General features: G+C 41.5%; 1 protein-coding gene across 4 annotated transcripts in view; it reads left to right on the plus strand.

The window, feature by feature from the left end:
* The window catches only part of LOC132475110 (uncharacterized), a 73732-nt gene that overhangs the window by 54299 nt on the left and 2418 nt on the right, over positions 1-17015 (plus strand). For 3 of the 4 annotated variants that reach the window (XM_060076086.1, XM_060076085.1, XM_060076087.1), the window contains one exon: positions 1297-2849. In XM_060076086.1, the coding sequence (XP_059932069.1) occupies positions 1297-1556 (260 nt within the window). In that variant the 3' untranslated portion in view covers positions 1557-2849. Of the gene's footprint in view, positions 1-1296; positions 2850-14547; positions 14620-14741; positions 14792-14898; positions 14952-15143; positions 15371-15739; positions 15991-16388; positions 16515-16733; positions 16870-16955; positions 17004-17015 lie in introns of those variants that run through there. The other variant, XM_060076084.1, reaches the window with a different exon arrangement.

Genomic DNA, 17015 nt, shown 5'->3' on the forward strand with positions numbered 1-17015 from the left:
GGAGCTGCTCTCACAGCAGGTGCTTCATGTGTAGTAGTACTTGTTAAGTCATTTATCTATTATAATAATTTTCCTCAAATAGGAGAGGTGTAAAACAAGCTTACATGTCCGTGAGGAAGAGCATGTATGACGGGAATTTTGTTTAACTTCGCATTTTTGCTAATTGCTAATGATTTTTAGAGTGGGCACGAGCAAGCGAAACGACAATGAGAGCAAGTGAGAAGAAGCGAGAGAATACTTCCATCATAATAGACAAAAATATAACGAAAGATCAACCTTAGTTTAGCTGATTCAAGGGTACAATTGTGTCTTTCACAGGGCAGCGCCCCTCACTCATGATGCCTTCCCGCTCACCTGCATGCACTCAAAAAATAATTGTCATTTAAAAATGGAACTAGTATTAATTACCTTTCAATTTTATTTTTAACATAATTAATGGAATGTATAGGCGTAATTATGTTCAGGTACATGAGAGAAATGCGCTCCAGCAAAGTTTACGAATCCAAATCTCTCCGAGGGCACCAGAAAAGCTGGAGCCGGCCCTGCGTTGAATCAGGCCAAAACCTTCATATTAATAAAAGAAACTGTTGTTGACCAGTTGTCAATGTATTGATAAACTGAAACAAGGATTATAACGTAAAGACGTCACCAAACTTTCCAATATAGCCAAAATATATTGGTTTACTGTTTGCTTACAGCCTACAATTAAAAGATTAAAACCACTGTAAGCCGAAAAGGTTAAAGATACCAGCAGGTCATGATAGGGTTCCTCTAAATAAACCCTTTGAAGGTCTCTGTATCGTGTTTGGACAAAACCTCTCCTACATTTTAAAGTGATAGGAAATAGGATTATTCTTTACACTAAATTGTTGATGATTGTTAATCTGCACGCATTAAAACACACGTCATGAAAATTCGTCATAGAATAGACACTATTAGTAATGTAGTCATTTGTACTGTCAAAGAAAATATTCAAACCTATAAAAAATCTTATGTTAGCCTCAAGGAAGTGTGAAGGAAAAACCAAAGTAGATGGCGCAAATCCATGTTATTATAAACCATAGAAGGTAAGCTGTGTTTATCTTAATGCAAAAGGGACAAACTCTTGATTTTTGCTGTATGATAGGCATGGTTTTTTAGAATTATTGATCTGAACTGGAAACAAGTTTTTTTTTATGTTGTGATTGAACAAGTTGGTTTGACAAACAGTTTTATCTTTACCCCAATAAAGACGAGTTGAATTAATCACCTGTTTGCACATTGTCATTTTAAATTGCCTTTTGATTTCTCTTCCAGGGGAGCTTCAAAGGATCCGTTCTGAATTCGTGAAGAGAGTTTCAATCAAAGTTATCAAAGGTCTCCTGGATGATCTTTTGCAGCAGAAGGTGTTCAGTACTGAGGAAAAGGACTCTCTGATGGAGGAGCTGAGGAGCACAACAGACCGGGCACGGTGTCTGATCGATGAGGTGATGAAGAAAGGGGAGAGAGCAAGTCAGGTGATGATTGATAGTATGAAGGTTAGGGACAATCACTTATGCCTCACCCTGGAACTGTAGCCTGGCTATATATCCAGATACAGGCGGATGTCAGGTTGGCTTGTAACCAGAAGGTTGCTAGTTCGATCCCTTCTCTTTGTCCCTGAGCAAGACACCTAACCCTAACTGCTCCTGACGAGCTGGCTGTCACATTGCATGGTTTACTCCGCCGTGTGTATTAGGGCTGGCCCGAATTATTCAAATATTCGAATACTCGTTCGGAAAATTAGTATTCAAAGCATAAATCAGTATTCGGAGCTTCGTTTTTTTTTTTTTTCACGTACATGACGTTACCAGAGCGAGGGAGGCAAACTATAAGCGACTCCAAGCAGAGAAGCGAGAGAGGTGGAGGAAGAATAGATATCTTATTTCCCTTTACTTTATAACACAACATTAGCGGGATCTCGGGAGGAAAAGTAATACTTACCGAAATGCTAACCTTAGCTTAGTTGTTTACGTTCGCTGTACAGCGCCGCGCCAATCAACTGTGACTGGCTTGCTGCAGAGTGTGAGCGTCTTGGGAATACCCGGTCAATATAATGGATATAATATGGCCATATAAGACAATCAATATTCTGTATTTGTTATGGATTTATTTAACAAATTCCCTGAAAAGATGCACGTTCCAGGATGAAATGAAAAGTTCCCGTAAGGGCTGAGATGGCAGAGGACAGCTGATTTGGAACGGGAACTGTTCGCTTTCACGGGGAAAAACTAAGGAACTCCAACTTATTTAGGTCTACTAATTAACGTTCAAAAGCTATTAAATCTTCAACAAAATGTGCAGATACTGTCAAAATTGGTTCCAGGGAGTATATAGGGATTATTAATGTTGTTTTTGATGGTGTGTTTTTCTGGAACGAATATTAAAATATTTGCTCGGGTAACCAACGAGCATTCGAAGCCTGAAAAATGGCATTCGGGCCAGCCCTAGTGTGTATGAATGGCTGTAAATCGCTTTGGAAAAAAGCGTCTGCTAAATGCCCTAAATGTAAATATAGATGATTTACGTATAAAAAAAGAAAAAGAAAAAAGTTAGATCGTGATCCCAGACTTGGTAAAACAAGTTGACATTGTGCCAATGAAAGTTTTTTTGTGTTTGTTTATCTTGACATTTTTGATAATCCACATTATCATCCTTACCACATCATCTTGATTAGCACAATCTTTAATCATATTCCCCAAGTGGCTCATATCGTTTTTATAAATATGTTAACATTGATATGAGCAAACTCCCACTCGCAGGGTTTTCACATTAACAGTATCCTGACACAGGAATGATATTGTTTTAAAATAAAAATGGTTTGTGGAAAAGGCTGCTTTCTTGCTTCATTTGTTTGACATAATTTTAAATGTGTCATGCCAACGTAATATCTATCAATACTTTTAATATAGTAAATATTATCACGTTAATATAATTCAGCACGATTCTATAAACAATGTAATACACCAGTGTAAAGCTATTGGGGGACCATTGACACTTCTGTGGATTCATGTGTGGCGATTACCGCCGTCTCAACGGCTCCACCATCCCAGCCCCGTGTCCAGTCCCTCCAGGATCCTTTGTCCCGGCTGGCTGGACAGGTGGTGTTCTCTAAGGCAGACCTGGTCCGGGGCTGTCACCAAGTTCTGGTTGGTCAACACGATGGCCCTCATTTATCAAACGAACGTAGAAATGAGCGCAAATCTGAACGCATGATTCATCTTACGATAGGACCCACGTGAGATTTACGAAACCTTCGTATCACACCAATCCCAGCGTACGAAGGATCTTGGTGTTGATAAATACGGCGGCTGAGATCGATCGTAATTAACGTAACACGCCCATATAAAAGCACGTCTTCAGAAGTCTCGCCCCTAACTTTTACGACATGGAGAAACGTCCAACGGTAAAATAGAGGAATTTTTCCGAGACCCAAATGGAGACGCTCGGGTCACTGGTGGATGCGAACCGTCTGGTTTTATTTGGTAGCCTATAGCTGGCATTAAAGGCCAGCAAAATAATGCTATATGGAAGGAAATAACTGTTGCAGTGAATAGTGTTTCCAATGTTCGTCGGGCTACGGAAGAGGTTTGTTAATTAAATTAATTAAATAATAAATTAAATGTACAACTTCTGTTATCCAGCTTAAAACATTTCACATATATGCTATTGTTTGCATTCCGTTAAAGTTATTTAATTCCGAATAAGGTGAAGAAAAAATGGTCCGACATGAAGCTCAGCACCAAAAAACGTGTTGCGGCTGTGAAGCCGGCCAAGCAAGAAACGGGAGGAGGCCGGTGCAGTGCGACTGCAGCGTAATTCACCGAGATGACTCTGACCATGTAGTGCGCCCTGATGTAGACGATGCCCAACGTTGCTATTTTGGAAAATAAAAGAATCGTGCGTACCCCCAGGCCATCGGGCTACCATGTTCAGGATTGACATTCTGGCATCGCAAATAATCGGAACATTAACTGAATGGTAGCTTTTGCGGTTGATGTACGCGTAATCATTAATAGATGGTTCATACGCACATGGGTACAATCAACCGCACCAATCACATTTGGAAACCTAGCAATAGCATAAAAATCCCGTTTGATTCCAGTTTGCTGATCGTTATTATATGGGAATTTAATATAACGTTCGGAGAGGGACATTATAGCTGCCAAAACTGCTGGCATGGTTCGGCTAATACTTGGCTGGGAAATAGCAGACCTGTCCCCGATCTCCCGCTGCAAGATCCCGGTGGCCAAAAATCCCAAGGTAGAGCAAACCTGCACAGGTATTGCGTTTGATCGCCTAGTTTCTCGCCTTAACTGTGGCTCCAAAGCATTGCATAGCTCCATCAGGAGATGCCTTGGGAGACGAAAACGACTCAAGAGCCATTCATCGCCCTCCTTAAAAAAAATCGGCGCGGTCTCGAAAAACTCTCTCGTCTGTGCGTTGAGGTCCTTAACAGAGCCAGATCTGCCATCGCTGAGACACGACCACCTATTTGGCAAAGCTCCTGTTAATATAGACAGCTGAATAAACATTTCACCTGTCACATTCTAATTATTTTCATAGCAATACTGTTTTTAATTAGGCCTGACTTGATTGTAATTGTTTGAACGGCTGGGCTAATTCCAATTAATTTAGTAATTAATACAGATGTTGAACATGGGCTACTTGTGCTGCACTATTCATCATTGAAAATACTCGCCCGTATGTTGCGCCAAAAAAACTTGCGTACACGAGCTCAGACCTGACGTGAGATTTCATCGCAGCCTGCGCTCACGTTCAAATTGATAAATGCCAAGCTCAACGTTGAAATGAGCGTACGTCCATTTTACGCACGTTTTCTGTCGTACGCTCGTTTGATAAATGAGGGCCGATATCCCTAAAACCGCAGTCATCACTCTGTTCAGGCTTCGAGGTCCTGCGTTGGCCCTTCAGTCTTAAAACGCCGCACAAGCTTTCCAGCGTCTGATGAATTCCGTCTGAAGGACCTCCCCTTCCTTTTCGTCTACCTGCCCCACCCACGGATCCTTTTTGAACGCCTCAACCAGCACGGCCTCATTGTGAGGCCGGCCAAGGGCCAGTTCGGCCGGTCGTCCGTCCACTTCCTGGGGCATCACACCAGCAACCAGCACGGCCTCATTGTGAGGCCGGCCAAGGGCCAGTTCGGCCGGTCGTCCGTCCACTTCCTGGGGCATCACACCAGCTGGGACGGAGCTGGGCCGCAGCCTTCCAAGGTGGCTGCGGTGGCAGATTTCTCTCAACCACCACGACCAGGGCTCTCCGGGTGTACTGAAGAAAGTACCGGAGCCTATAAAGGACTGTATAATTTCCAAAGGGATGTAATCTGAATAAAGGAATCTATAAACAATTAATATAATAAACCTGTACGTATTTAGTTAAGATTGAGAGGAGACCAAAGCTACGTTTAACAATTTAATACAGACAATAAACGGACCTAGAGATACACATTAAACACATTGCCATCTAAACACTTCAATACACACTCACTATATACCTCCCCAATGCTGTACCCTCCCTTTAACCCAATCACACAGCCCGCACACACGCAGACAATCCGACCTGAGGCCCCTCGGTGGGCCTAACGAATGTCCTCGTGCTCGTAGTGCGGCGCCGCTGGGTCGTTGGTGCACTTGGAGTGGGGAGGGGGAAGGGGGTGAGTCGAAACTGCCGGATACAAAGGGGGGCGTTGGAGAGGGGGGACACCTCCCTTGGTGTTGGGGTGAAGATCGGCGGTGCTGCCTGGTAGGGGGCTTGAACCCGCCTCACGAACCTCGTCTGGAACGAGGGAAACCAGCCTCTTCCTGGTTCCCATCTGGCGACTAGGCCGCGAGCACGTGCTCCTGGATAGCGCTCCTCCACGGGAAACGCTAGCGCGCGAACGGACGGCAAACGCACCTCTGTCTGCCGATACACCGTGCTGCCGACAGCACGAAACTCACGAATATTCAAATTCGTTATATTTCTCGACTTACGTCCGCACCGTGCGGTTTCCAACGGCCGGTTGTAATACAAAGACCCTTCGCTAGTGGCCGACTACGCGAGACTGAATTAATTAACTGCGCGAGTGACCGTATCCCCAGTGGACCAAATCACTCCGCGCAGATAGGTCTCATTACAAACTAATAACACCAAACTGACATAATAAAAGGGCAAACAAATAAATGAGTAATACAATACCCCATTAACATGAACTATAAGTATGAACTATAATTGTCCTTATATGCAATTAAAGGGACAACAATATGAAAATATGCAAACCTTCAGAACACCGGGAATCCCAGGGATGGTGAGCTCCTACACCGGTTGGTCCCTGGCGCCGCTGACCTCGGGTCGGCCCTGTAGAGGTAAAGGTCTGCTGCTCAGGAGGCCCTGGCCTGGTGGGAGGAGATGGTCACGGCCTTCTCAGACACGAAAGGGCCCTGGGTAACCTTTGTGGAAACCGGTTTCCCACAAATCACGTCATGGAAAAGATAGCCTACGTTTACCAGAAACGATGGTAGATAAGCAGAGTTTCTATTAAACTACCTTTGGACTTTATAATAAATTTGACTCACCATTACTGTATATGTGCAAATTGGTCTCCAAGTATTGCGAAGCGTCAGTGTCCAGAGGTTAGTGATAGGACCTAGCATAGTGGTCGGTCTATACTGTGCTATTCTAATGGAAATTACTAAATGTGTACAGACTACAGATCCGCTGTCCTTGTGTTCTGTAGACTCCTGGTGTGACTCCTGTAGTTCATGTTTATCTCCTCACTCCTCACTGTCTGTGATATCACGAGTTCACCCACTTTCACACGGCACGGTTTTGTAACTTACCAACCCCACAACACTACACTGGGTGTTTTTTTTACTTAATAATGATGGTCCTATTAAGATAATAATAATAATATATGACATTTATATAGCGCTTAATATGGTACTCTAAGACGCTTTACATATTGCCCTATCAAAACTATGTAAGACAGACAGACAGAGATGGTCTTCTATTGCTGGTTTCAGTAGTCCGTCTATAGCGAGTCGACCAGCGGTTTGCTTCGTTCCTTGCCAATAGGCTAGGTAGAACGAAGCACAACAATGTATCCTCTTTGAAGGTCTACCATACATGAAATGGATTCTTGTATATAAATATTTTATTGCGAAAGTAGACAAATTGATAGACATTGTAATACATAAAAAAAGTGCATTCATAGCCAGGCCGAATAGGAGTTGATACACCTGAACGGTTCTATTGACTTCAATAAGTTGGTTAATGAATAATAGATTAATTACTGCTTTGTGTTATCAAAATCCTTATCAGGGTAGAAATAAGCAATAACTCTGAGGTAGGCCTAACGAGAGACTATATAAGTTAGACCAGAGAGCCATTTTAAGGTTAAGCTGAGAAGATTGATATTGGTTCATAACGCATCCGAACGAAGTCACGTAGCCTACGTTTACTGGACACATGGAAAGGTAAGCGTTTGTCTTAAACTAACTTTTGGACTTTTAACATTTTGGTGTACACTATTACTTTACGATACGTTACAGGCCGAATGGGAGTTGATAAACCTGAGCTCATGTAGTTTAATAATGCAAGCTGATGGTAGCTTGATGAATACGGGGTGCAGTTTGTAAACTTTTGCTGCTGAATACACTTGTTCCAGATTTAGCTCGCGCTTTGCTTCATTTTTCTAACCCCTCCAAAACAATATTTCCATGTCACTTTTTTTTACATTTTAATTAAACATTTTATATGCATTCAGGTGCATCTCAATCAATTAGAATATTGTCGAAAAATTAATTTCAATAATTCAATTAAAAAAGTTAAACTCATATTATATACATTCATTTCACCCAAAGTTAAATATTTCAAGCCTGTATTTGTATTATTCTTCATGATTATGGCTAACGGCTCACGAAAACCACGAATTCAGTGTCTCAGAAAATTACAGAGGTGTCAAAAGTATTCACATTCATTACTCAGGTAGAAGTATACTCGGGTTTACAAATACTTCTGTACAAGTTGAAGCATCAACTCAAGCAAAAGTGCAAAAGTACTGGTTTCTAAACTACTTGAAGTATAAAAGTAACGTAAGGGGAAAATGCCATTAAGGACAAAAGCTTTGGCCAAAGTGCAGTACCTCAACTCCCCCCCCAAAAATCGTTTTTCCAAAGAACATATTGACTATAATATTATATTCAAATGCACCTGTTTCAGCCACATTTATACCAATTGAAAAATAACCATTTTAGTACAATGAAAAGGGGATAAATGGGTCGAAAGTACAGTCCGACAAAATATCTTACCCCCCCTATAACTTTGGCTAGGAAAGAAGCAAAATGTATATTCTTCATTCAGTGTGCATTATAGAGAAGGGATACATATATTGGGTATTTTTCGTATTTATTTTGTACAGGGTAATGAAAGGCTCTATAATTGCATTAAGCCTACATTATTAGGCCTACCATGATAAATGTTATTATTTATTCAGAATATTCTGCAACGACATCCGCAGCTTTTGCAACTGAAATGTGGAATGCCTGCAGGAATAAAATACGATCAGCTGGTTTTCAGCAGACAGCTGTAAGTTTGGCCGCGGCGCAATGAATGAATAAAGATCGTTAACACAGTAAAATATTTATTAAATAAATTACTACTTTACTACAGTGGCGCATTGCATTCACATCACAAAAAAAATATCTGGTTATCTCGTAATTATGACAAATGTCTCATAATTATGAGAAAATATCTCATAATTACGGGATCTTTATGTCATAATTATGAGATCTTTATGTCATAATTACTAGATAATTATCTCATAATTACGAGATCTTTATCTTTTCATTAATTACGAGATAGTTATCTCATAATTATGACATAAAGATCTCGTAATTACGAGATATTTTCTCATAATTATGAGATCTTTAATTCATAATCACGAGATAACCTGATACTTTTTTGTGATGTGAATGCAATGCGCCACCGTACTTTACAACCTTGTTGATAACCAACATTTAGAAAACATCAGCCGTGGGATATCAAAAGCTTAGTGTGTACTTTCGCCTGCACTGGAAGCATGCACGCTCCCGCAGCCGGCGATACAATTCTTATTGTGGATAACTACATCGACACGACACTGGAATGAAAACAAGCCGAAAGGAAATCACTAACAAGGCAATTGTTTGGAGTAGAAAATACAGATAATTGCATGAAAATGTAAGGTAGAAGTAGAAGTAAAGTCGCCTGAAAAATAATTTCTCCAGTAAAGCACGCTCTACTGACTTGACAGTTTTGCAGAGGCTAAAGGCCGATCCATGAAAGGCCGAAATTCGTCCGTCGCCCCCAAACGTTGCCCCCGGAACTACCCTTCATACCTCCGTCTGGTTTCAGCGTTGTTATGGATGTCACGCAATAAATCCTCTAGAGGGTAGTGACTGTCGTTTCACAAATTAACGGCATCGACAATCGCAAACACGACATCTGTAGAGATGATTTTGCTTTGTGTCATCCGAAATCGGCAAAAAAAAAAAGTGCAAAAAGTGTGCGGTGGCATGTGACACCCCTCACCAACCCGCAGATTATCTCCTCAAAATGTTGTTCAATTAACAGTTACAACTCATTGCCAAAGCAAATAAAATAAAAAGGTCAGGTATATAGTATAATATAGTATAAAACGTTAAATACATATATTATAGATATTATACTACTCTATCGATTTTCACGTATGGTCTGACTTCTGACTCTATACTGCCGCCTCCATTTCCGGTGGTATTGCTCCGTTTCTCCCGGAGCATTCCGGATTCGTAAGCTCAGAGGCAACGGACCCATTGACGAACGAAACACCTCCGGGACCGGACGAAGCGGTCCGTAATCCGTATCCGTATTTACCGTAGGGTGTGAATGGGCCTTTAGCCTCGAAATCTCATCGCTAAATAAGCTGGCTGTTCACAGAGCTGTATCCAAGCATATTCATAGAAAGTTGAGTGGTAGTTGAAAGTGTGGTTGAAGAAGGTGCACAAGCAACAAGGATAACCCCTAGCCTGAGGGGAAGGTCAGGCAAAGGTAGGAGCTTCAAAAGAAGTGGACTGAGGCAGAAGTCAGTGCCTCAAGAGCCACCACGTACAGACGTATCCATGACATGGGCTACTACAACAGTAGCATCCCTCTTGTCAAGTGAACCAGAGACAACGTCAGCAGCGTCTTACCAAGGCTAAGAGAACTGGATTTGCGAAGTTTCAACAGTCAGTGATGATTTGGAGACTTTTGGGACTTCATGCTTCCTTCTGCTGACAAGGTTTATGGAGGTGCCGATTTCCTTTTCCAGCAGGACTTGGCACCTGCCCACGTGGCCAAAAGTGCCCATACATGGCTTAATGACCATAGGATTACTTGTGCTTGATGGCCAGCAAACTAGAATAAAATAGAAAATGTATGGGGTATTGTCAAGATTATGATGAGAGACACGAGACCCAACCATGCAGACAAGCTGAAGGCCACTATCGAAGCACCCTGGGCTTCCATAACACATGACACATCTCATAACACACTCTATGCCACTCCGCATTGATGCATTAATTCATACAAAAGGAGCCCCAACCAAGTACTGAGTGCATATACAAGAACATTCTTTACAGAAAGCTGTCATTTTCGTATTGTATTAAGGGGAAGACTGTAGCTCCCTCCAGTGAACAGTCACGGACGCAAGTCGTTCTTGCTTACGGGCATTTATTAGCGGAGTCTTATCTTCCTCGATGCCATCAAACATGCCGTGAGAACTAAATAAAAGCATAGAAATCCTAGATGAGTTACATAAATAAGAATATTATCACAGAGAATAACACATGATAATTACACATTAAATGAACTATGCAAACCTCATTGGCCGCGTAAACTCCAGGGAGAGAAACAGGTAACACGGAGGCAACTTCTCTCCTGTGTGTCTCTCTGTGAACTAACAAATGTAATGAGTTACCACCTATCTCAACGAGCGGCAGTTGGCTCGGCATGCGCTGCATGCTCCGATGCTGGTGCTACAGCAATAAATGTCTGCACCTCAGAACAATAGTTCCGCTATACATTACATGAACAGGTATGCTTGTAAACATATTTCAACTGTTTCTGCTGGCAGCTACAAAGAGACTAATCAGGGAATGAGTTGCAGGTGGGAAGATAAACGCACAGCTGAGGGGAATGTGGTGACTGCAGGCTGGAGATGTGAAGTGAGGGGAAAAGTCTGAGCACATCTAGTGCAGTGTTTCCCAAACTTTTTTTCTGGGGTCTCCATTTTTTTTAAATTACAACCATCACGATCCAACAAATTTGTGCATAAATGATCATTCCTGAATGTTTTTACTGCCAATTCCGCAACCCATCATATATGAACTTAAACCAGCCATTTCAAAGAGATAAATCACAACTTTGTTTTATGCACTTGTTTTTGAAAAACATAATACACGTATTAAATACTTTATAAATGAGACCAAATAAATGCTTTTAGGCGGAGTTAACATCAACTTGTTTTGGCTATCATTATTTTTATTTCCTCTCATCAGTAAAACAAACACAATGTACCTCAGCCTTTCAACTAGATTCAATGTTATAACTTATAAGTAAAATTATCAGACCAATACAAACATTCAGTACTATCAAAAACATGCTTATTGTTGAAATGTAAAATGCTAATGTGTAAAGAAATTGGTGACCGAATTGATGTGAGTCGCGACCCATTCTTTGGGAAAGACAGATCTAGTGGACAAGGAGAGATCAAACACCTAACAATATGAAGACCATGACACACTTCGGAAATTCAGCTTGATTATTTGGGCTACTTTGAGCAAACGCTGATACAATTCAGTTTAGCAGAAGTAAACTGAGGAAGTCTCTGGATTTGTCTTTCAGGAATATCAAAATACATTAAACACACACCAGTTAAATAGTATATCACAATAACATAATATGACCTAATACTATGAATACATAATTACTGCTATTATATACAGCCTATGTTAAGTCAGTTTAACCTGTATAATATACCGTCTATGTACGTTAAACCCACACTGGAGCTCCACTGACCACGCAGTTCTTTACCTGCATTTTTACTGTTGGAGACAGTAGGATACAGTAGGCTACTAATCAGTGATTTTAACACTTTGGAAACTTTTTGAAACGTGAGATTTCATTGCATGCATTAACATTGGTCTTCTGACAAGCTGTAGGCCTATATTTTTTAATTTTTTCCTCGATTTTTCCATTTAAAATGTCTGCTTTTGTAATTTAGGGAGCTGCTTTGTAAACATTCGGAGAACCTCACCAAAAAGGTAGGCTATTTGAAATACATAAATTTATCGACCTCAAACGTTCAGCTGTGGCGCTGAATTTTGTAAGAACTTTCGCAATACTGGTACTACTCTGTAAACCCATGGCTGTTCTTGATGTTTTGTGAATGTTTCTAATTTTGAATATAGTTTTAATTTTTGAGATCATGTTTTCAAATTCATAGACAATTTAATTTAGATAGCACACTTCTACGTGCCCTTCAGAGTGCTTTACATAGGAATAGTCTGCAATAAGGCTGCAGCACTATGTACGTTTTTATACTATTATCCCTGGGTCTACACAAAAAATAGAGCGCAAGGACCTACTGAGCCGCTCTGACCTCCACCGGCTGCAGCAGAGACTGGAACGAGTCTGTCCGCTACATATCCTGCAGTTTAAGGCACAAGGTGAACAAACTCCCCATTTGAAAGTTTTTAATAATGTTTCGGCAAACTCCTTCAGCCAATCAGCTTAACAGAGATTGTTACACCATTCCTTGGATACACAGGATAAAAAAGAACTGAGCAAACGTATTTTCCTACGCAGCTAGTGCATCCTGTAGTTGTTCTGGTGTAATAGTTGTTATTGAGTCTAATTCTGCAGTAGACTGGGGAGGGCATGGATGGGTTTATCCAGATGTTAACGATTCCACTCGTTGTTTCGAGAGACGACATGAATGTGTTTCCAGCAGCGGCTGAATCTAATAAAATAATAATACATAATATATGACACAGTACCTGATTTGCCTGCTTAGGTCATCTACGACACAGACAGTCCCCACAGTCCATTCCATTGTCATTTATTTAGAGGTCCAGGCTGATCCGTGTAGGCTAGGATGGCTAGCTAGTCATGGGTCCAATGCAGAGATCTAATTGAATAAGAATAACTTAATACCAAAAACATTTTTTATTATCTTATTTTTATCCTGTTATGTTCTTTACAGAGAATGAGAAATATATGCACACAGTGTGATTCAGTGGAGGTCATGATTCCACTAGAGGGGTCGGTTTAGCTCAGGGACACCTGAGCAAGACAACCCTGCTCGGTGTGTCAATGTGTGTATTAACCGATGTAAGTTGCTTTGGATAAACGCGTCTGCTAAATGCCTAATTGTAATTGTAATTGTAGAACCTTGACCTCCACTGAAACTGTGTCTGCTCCACAACTTCCTCAAGTACGCCTACTTCTTATGCTTACACAACATAACAGTCAGACTTTGACCTCCGTGTTTTGTGTTTTATGACGCATCATCTGACGTGGCGTTACGTTCTCAGGAACACAACTCGGCAGTTCCCATGAGGGGTCAAACGAGTGGCCTCATCAACAACTCAGACGTCAGCCTTTCCCATGGAAAACACAAGAATCTAGAGGGGACATGCATTGATAAAGGTATCCTATGCTATACTAATACCATGCTAATGTTAATTGTGACAGCTAGTTTTCATTTGGTTTTAGTCATAGTCTTTTGACTTAAATGCAATTTAGTTTTTGTCGTATTTTAGTCATCTGAATTGTTTTAGTTTTAGTCTAGTATTTGTAGACTAAATATTATTTCGATTTTAGTTGACTAAAATCTTACGGGTTAAAGTGTAAAGCATTAATTAAACGTTTGTCTAGAATTTCCAAACTCATATACTCCTAGAGGAAACATATATTAACCTGGTATTATGGAATGGTATTAAGGTTTGAACCTGCAATATACAGACAGACTTAACTGTTAATGAAACGTCGTAATTTATCTTAAAATCAAATACAAATATAACCGAGTCCCATAAATAAATAACACGGTCCTGCTTTTTCATTGCAGACTACAAAAAACACGGCAGACGCGTCACTCCAGGCGCAAGTGTAGGGGCGCGAGTTTGCGCGGGGGAAAAATGAGCTTTACGCCGGGTGCAAAGTTCTAGCAATGATATATGTGTCGGTGTAGAAAGTCAATTGTGCAAGAAAGGGCCCAAATTCTTCAGGAGCAAATCACTTTGCTAAATAACACGTACAATTATTTCAATATATACGGACATGATGCATGATGTTGATGTTGTGGTATATATTTAAATTGTACCTAATGTAGGCTGACATGAAAACCGTCGAAATTTAGGACACGTAGAGAACTCGCTTGGCCGTTGTGGCTCTTTGATCAAACACTGAAACAGTTAGAAAGTAGAAAAAATTATTAATTACATTTGCAAATTCTCTTGATTTGTCTTTCAGGACTTGTACAGAATCGTTCTAAACCTGTTAAGAAGAAGCCGTCATGCAGTAGCAGACGGGGGAGCTGTCCCGGTGAGTGCTGCCTGACAGTGTATCACGAGGCCAAATGTTATTGGAGGGCTTAATGTACACATTACTCTTACACTGGACATGCTCTCGGTTTTGTTACTGACAGTAATTATTTATCCTGACAGAGGAGATGCACGTCAAGTCACAACATGAAAAATGCGAAGCAGCTCAGCAGGTGAATTTCAACCAAATACATTTCTTTCCATTATATTTACATAAATTACTTTAAAGATAATAAGTTGTGTTGCTCTTTATTGTTGTTTGCTTCTGATTTTTTTACAGAGCCCTGAGTATGTGAAGGTTACCCCAACGGAGATTTCAAAGTGGCGCTTCAAGTGAGTGACATTCGGTCCCATGGGGTTATCTGAATAATATGGTCCCAACCACAAACAGATTCTGTTGTTATATGGATGTGTGTGTGTGTGTGTGTGTGTGTGTGTGTGTGTGTGTGTGTGTGTGTGTGTGTGTGTGTGTGTGTGTGTGTGTGTGTGTGTGTGTGTGTGTGTGTGTGTGTGTGTGTGTGTTAGGGTACAGCTGGAAGGCGAGGGGACCTATGAGTGTTCGGCTACAGGTCTGGTGTTTGAAGTGTCGGAGCAGGCTCTGGTCCGCTACTCGGTCCTGTCCTGGTCTGAATCCTCTGAGTTCCTCCATGACTCCTGGAGACCTGCTGGATCAATTTATGATGTGGATGTGGTCAACAAGGATCCATCTGTGCTCAAGTTTATCCATTTCCCCCACTCTCTGTGCCTTACTGGTGAGAATATAATTAGAGTGAGGGGGGGGGGGGGATTAATGAGCCGAATACTGCATGTGTGTGTGTGCATGGCAGCTTTTGTAACCTCGTTCCCAGGAGTTCTCGTCCAGCGACGTAATGCCTTGAACGGGATTCTCCAAATTAGAGTTATTGGCGAGAGAGAGGGAGGGAATTTTGATAGTTGGATCTCTGTTTCTGTTACATGTTCCAGATATTGCTTTGTCAAACTTTCCGTAAAAAAAATCACACAATCATGCGTTTTACTTTCGCATGAATTACACTCTGAATTATGGTATTTCATGTACATACTGGCTATGATCGTTTCCCAACAGGCTAGAATAATGTTATGTTATGCTAACGTTTCCACAGAACCTGAGCATGAGCTCAGCTTCAGTGTTCTGCACGTAAAGGATCGCCATGCCAACATTGAGCCTACGATGGACTTCACGGCGAGCCATGTTAAATGGCGCGTGTCCTCGCTTTCTCCTGTGGGTCCCATCATTCCGAGCCGTCAGCATGCGAAGCACCACGGGGCGGTGCTGGTTTACAAGCAGCAGGACCATCTAGAACAATTCTGCTTCCATGTGTTTTTGGCCCCGAACAACAAATCTGAGATCAAGGTGACAAGGCAAATGGACCAATGAGTCAGTAATGGAACGAGAGTCCTGGTTATAGACTAAGATAGGCTGGACTGGGCTATTCAAGAACTGACTAGGCTGGACTGGGCTAGTCAAGAACTGGCTAGGCTGGACTGGGCTAGTCAAGAACTGGCCAGGCTGGACTAGACTACATTTGGCTTGACTGGATTGGTCTAGGCCAGACTAGGCGCGGTTAGAGTGGAGTAGACTTGGCTAGATAACTCAGTTGAGGGTTAGAGGTTCCATCTGTCTTTCTGTTTCCATCATTTGTTATCTTGAAAATGAATCTCATCTCACATATTACTTTTTCCTTCTCACTCTTCCTCCCATTCTCCATCGCTGATCATATGTTCCTACACATCCTGTTCCTGTGTGTTCAGGCTATTGAAGAACAGGTGCTCTCTTCTGGTAAGAAATTGATCAATATGCACCTATCGGCCGCCTGTAGGCTGGAAGAGAAGAACTACCAACTCAAAAGCAAGCCAGAAGGGAAAATTATGCCTTCGGTATGTGTTGTGAACCCATTCAATCTAATTTGCATGTACATAATCCTGCACTGCTGTGCAGTCCATAAAGAGTGTGTGTGTGTATGTGTGTGTGTGTGTGTGTGTGTGTGTGTGTGTGTGTGTGTGTGTGTGTGTGTGTGTGTGTGTGTGTGTGTGTGTGTGTGTGTGTGTGTGTATGTGTGTGTGTGTGTGTGTGTGTGTGTGTTTGCACACACACAGCAAATAGAATTCATCACTGAAGGAACAATGCTGAAGGGCTTCTTTGTAGCCATCTTCGATCAGCCTCCCCCTTTCGAATTGTTTCTCATGGACCCAGACATTAACCAGGAATTATGGACTGCTAGAATCACAAAAGGTTACAGAAATACACAATTTAGTTTTGTGTTTTTTATGGTTTGCATCGTAAGACTATGTGATGATGTTCTTCGTGGCAAATCCTAGGGGACTGGGCGGACAAGGAGGAACCAAAGCCAAGGAAAATAACGGAAGGTATCACTTCAC

This window comes from Gadus macrocephalus, chromosome 16 (assembly GCF_031168955.1).
Source record: "Gadus macrocephalus chromosome 16, ASM3116895v1".
Taxonomy (NCBI): domain Eukaryota; kingdom Metazoa; phylum Chordata; class Actinopteri; order Gadiformes; family Gadidae; genus Gadus; species Gadus macrocephalus.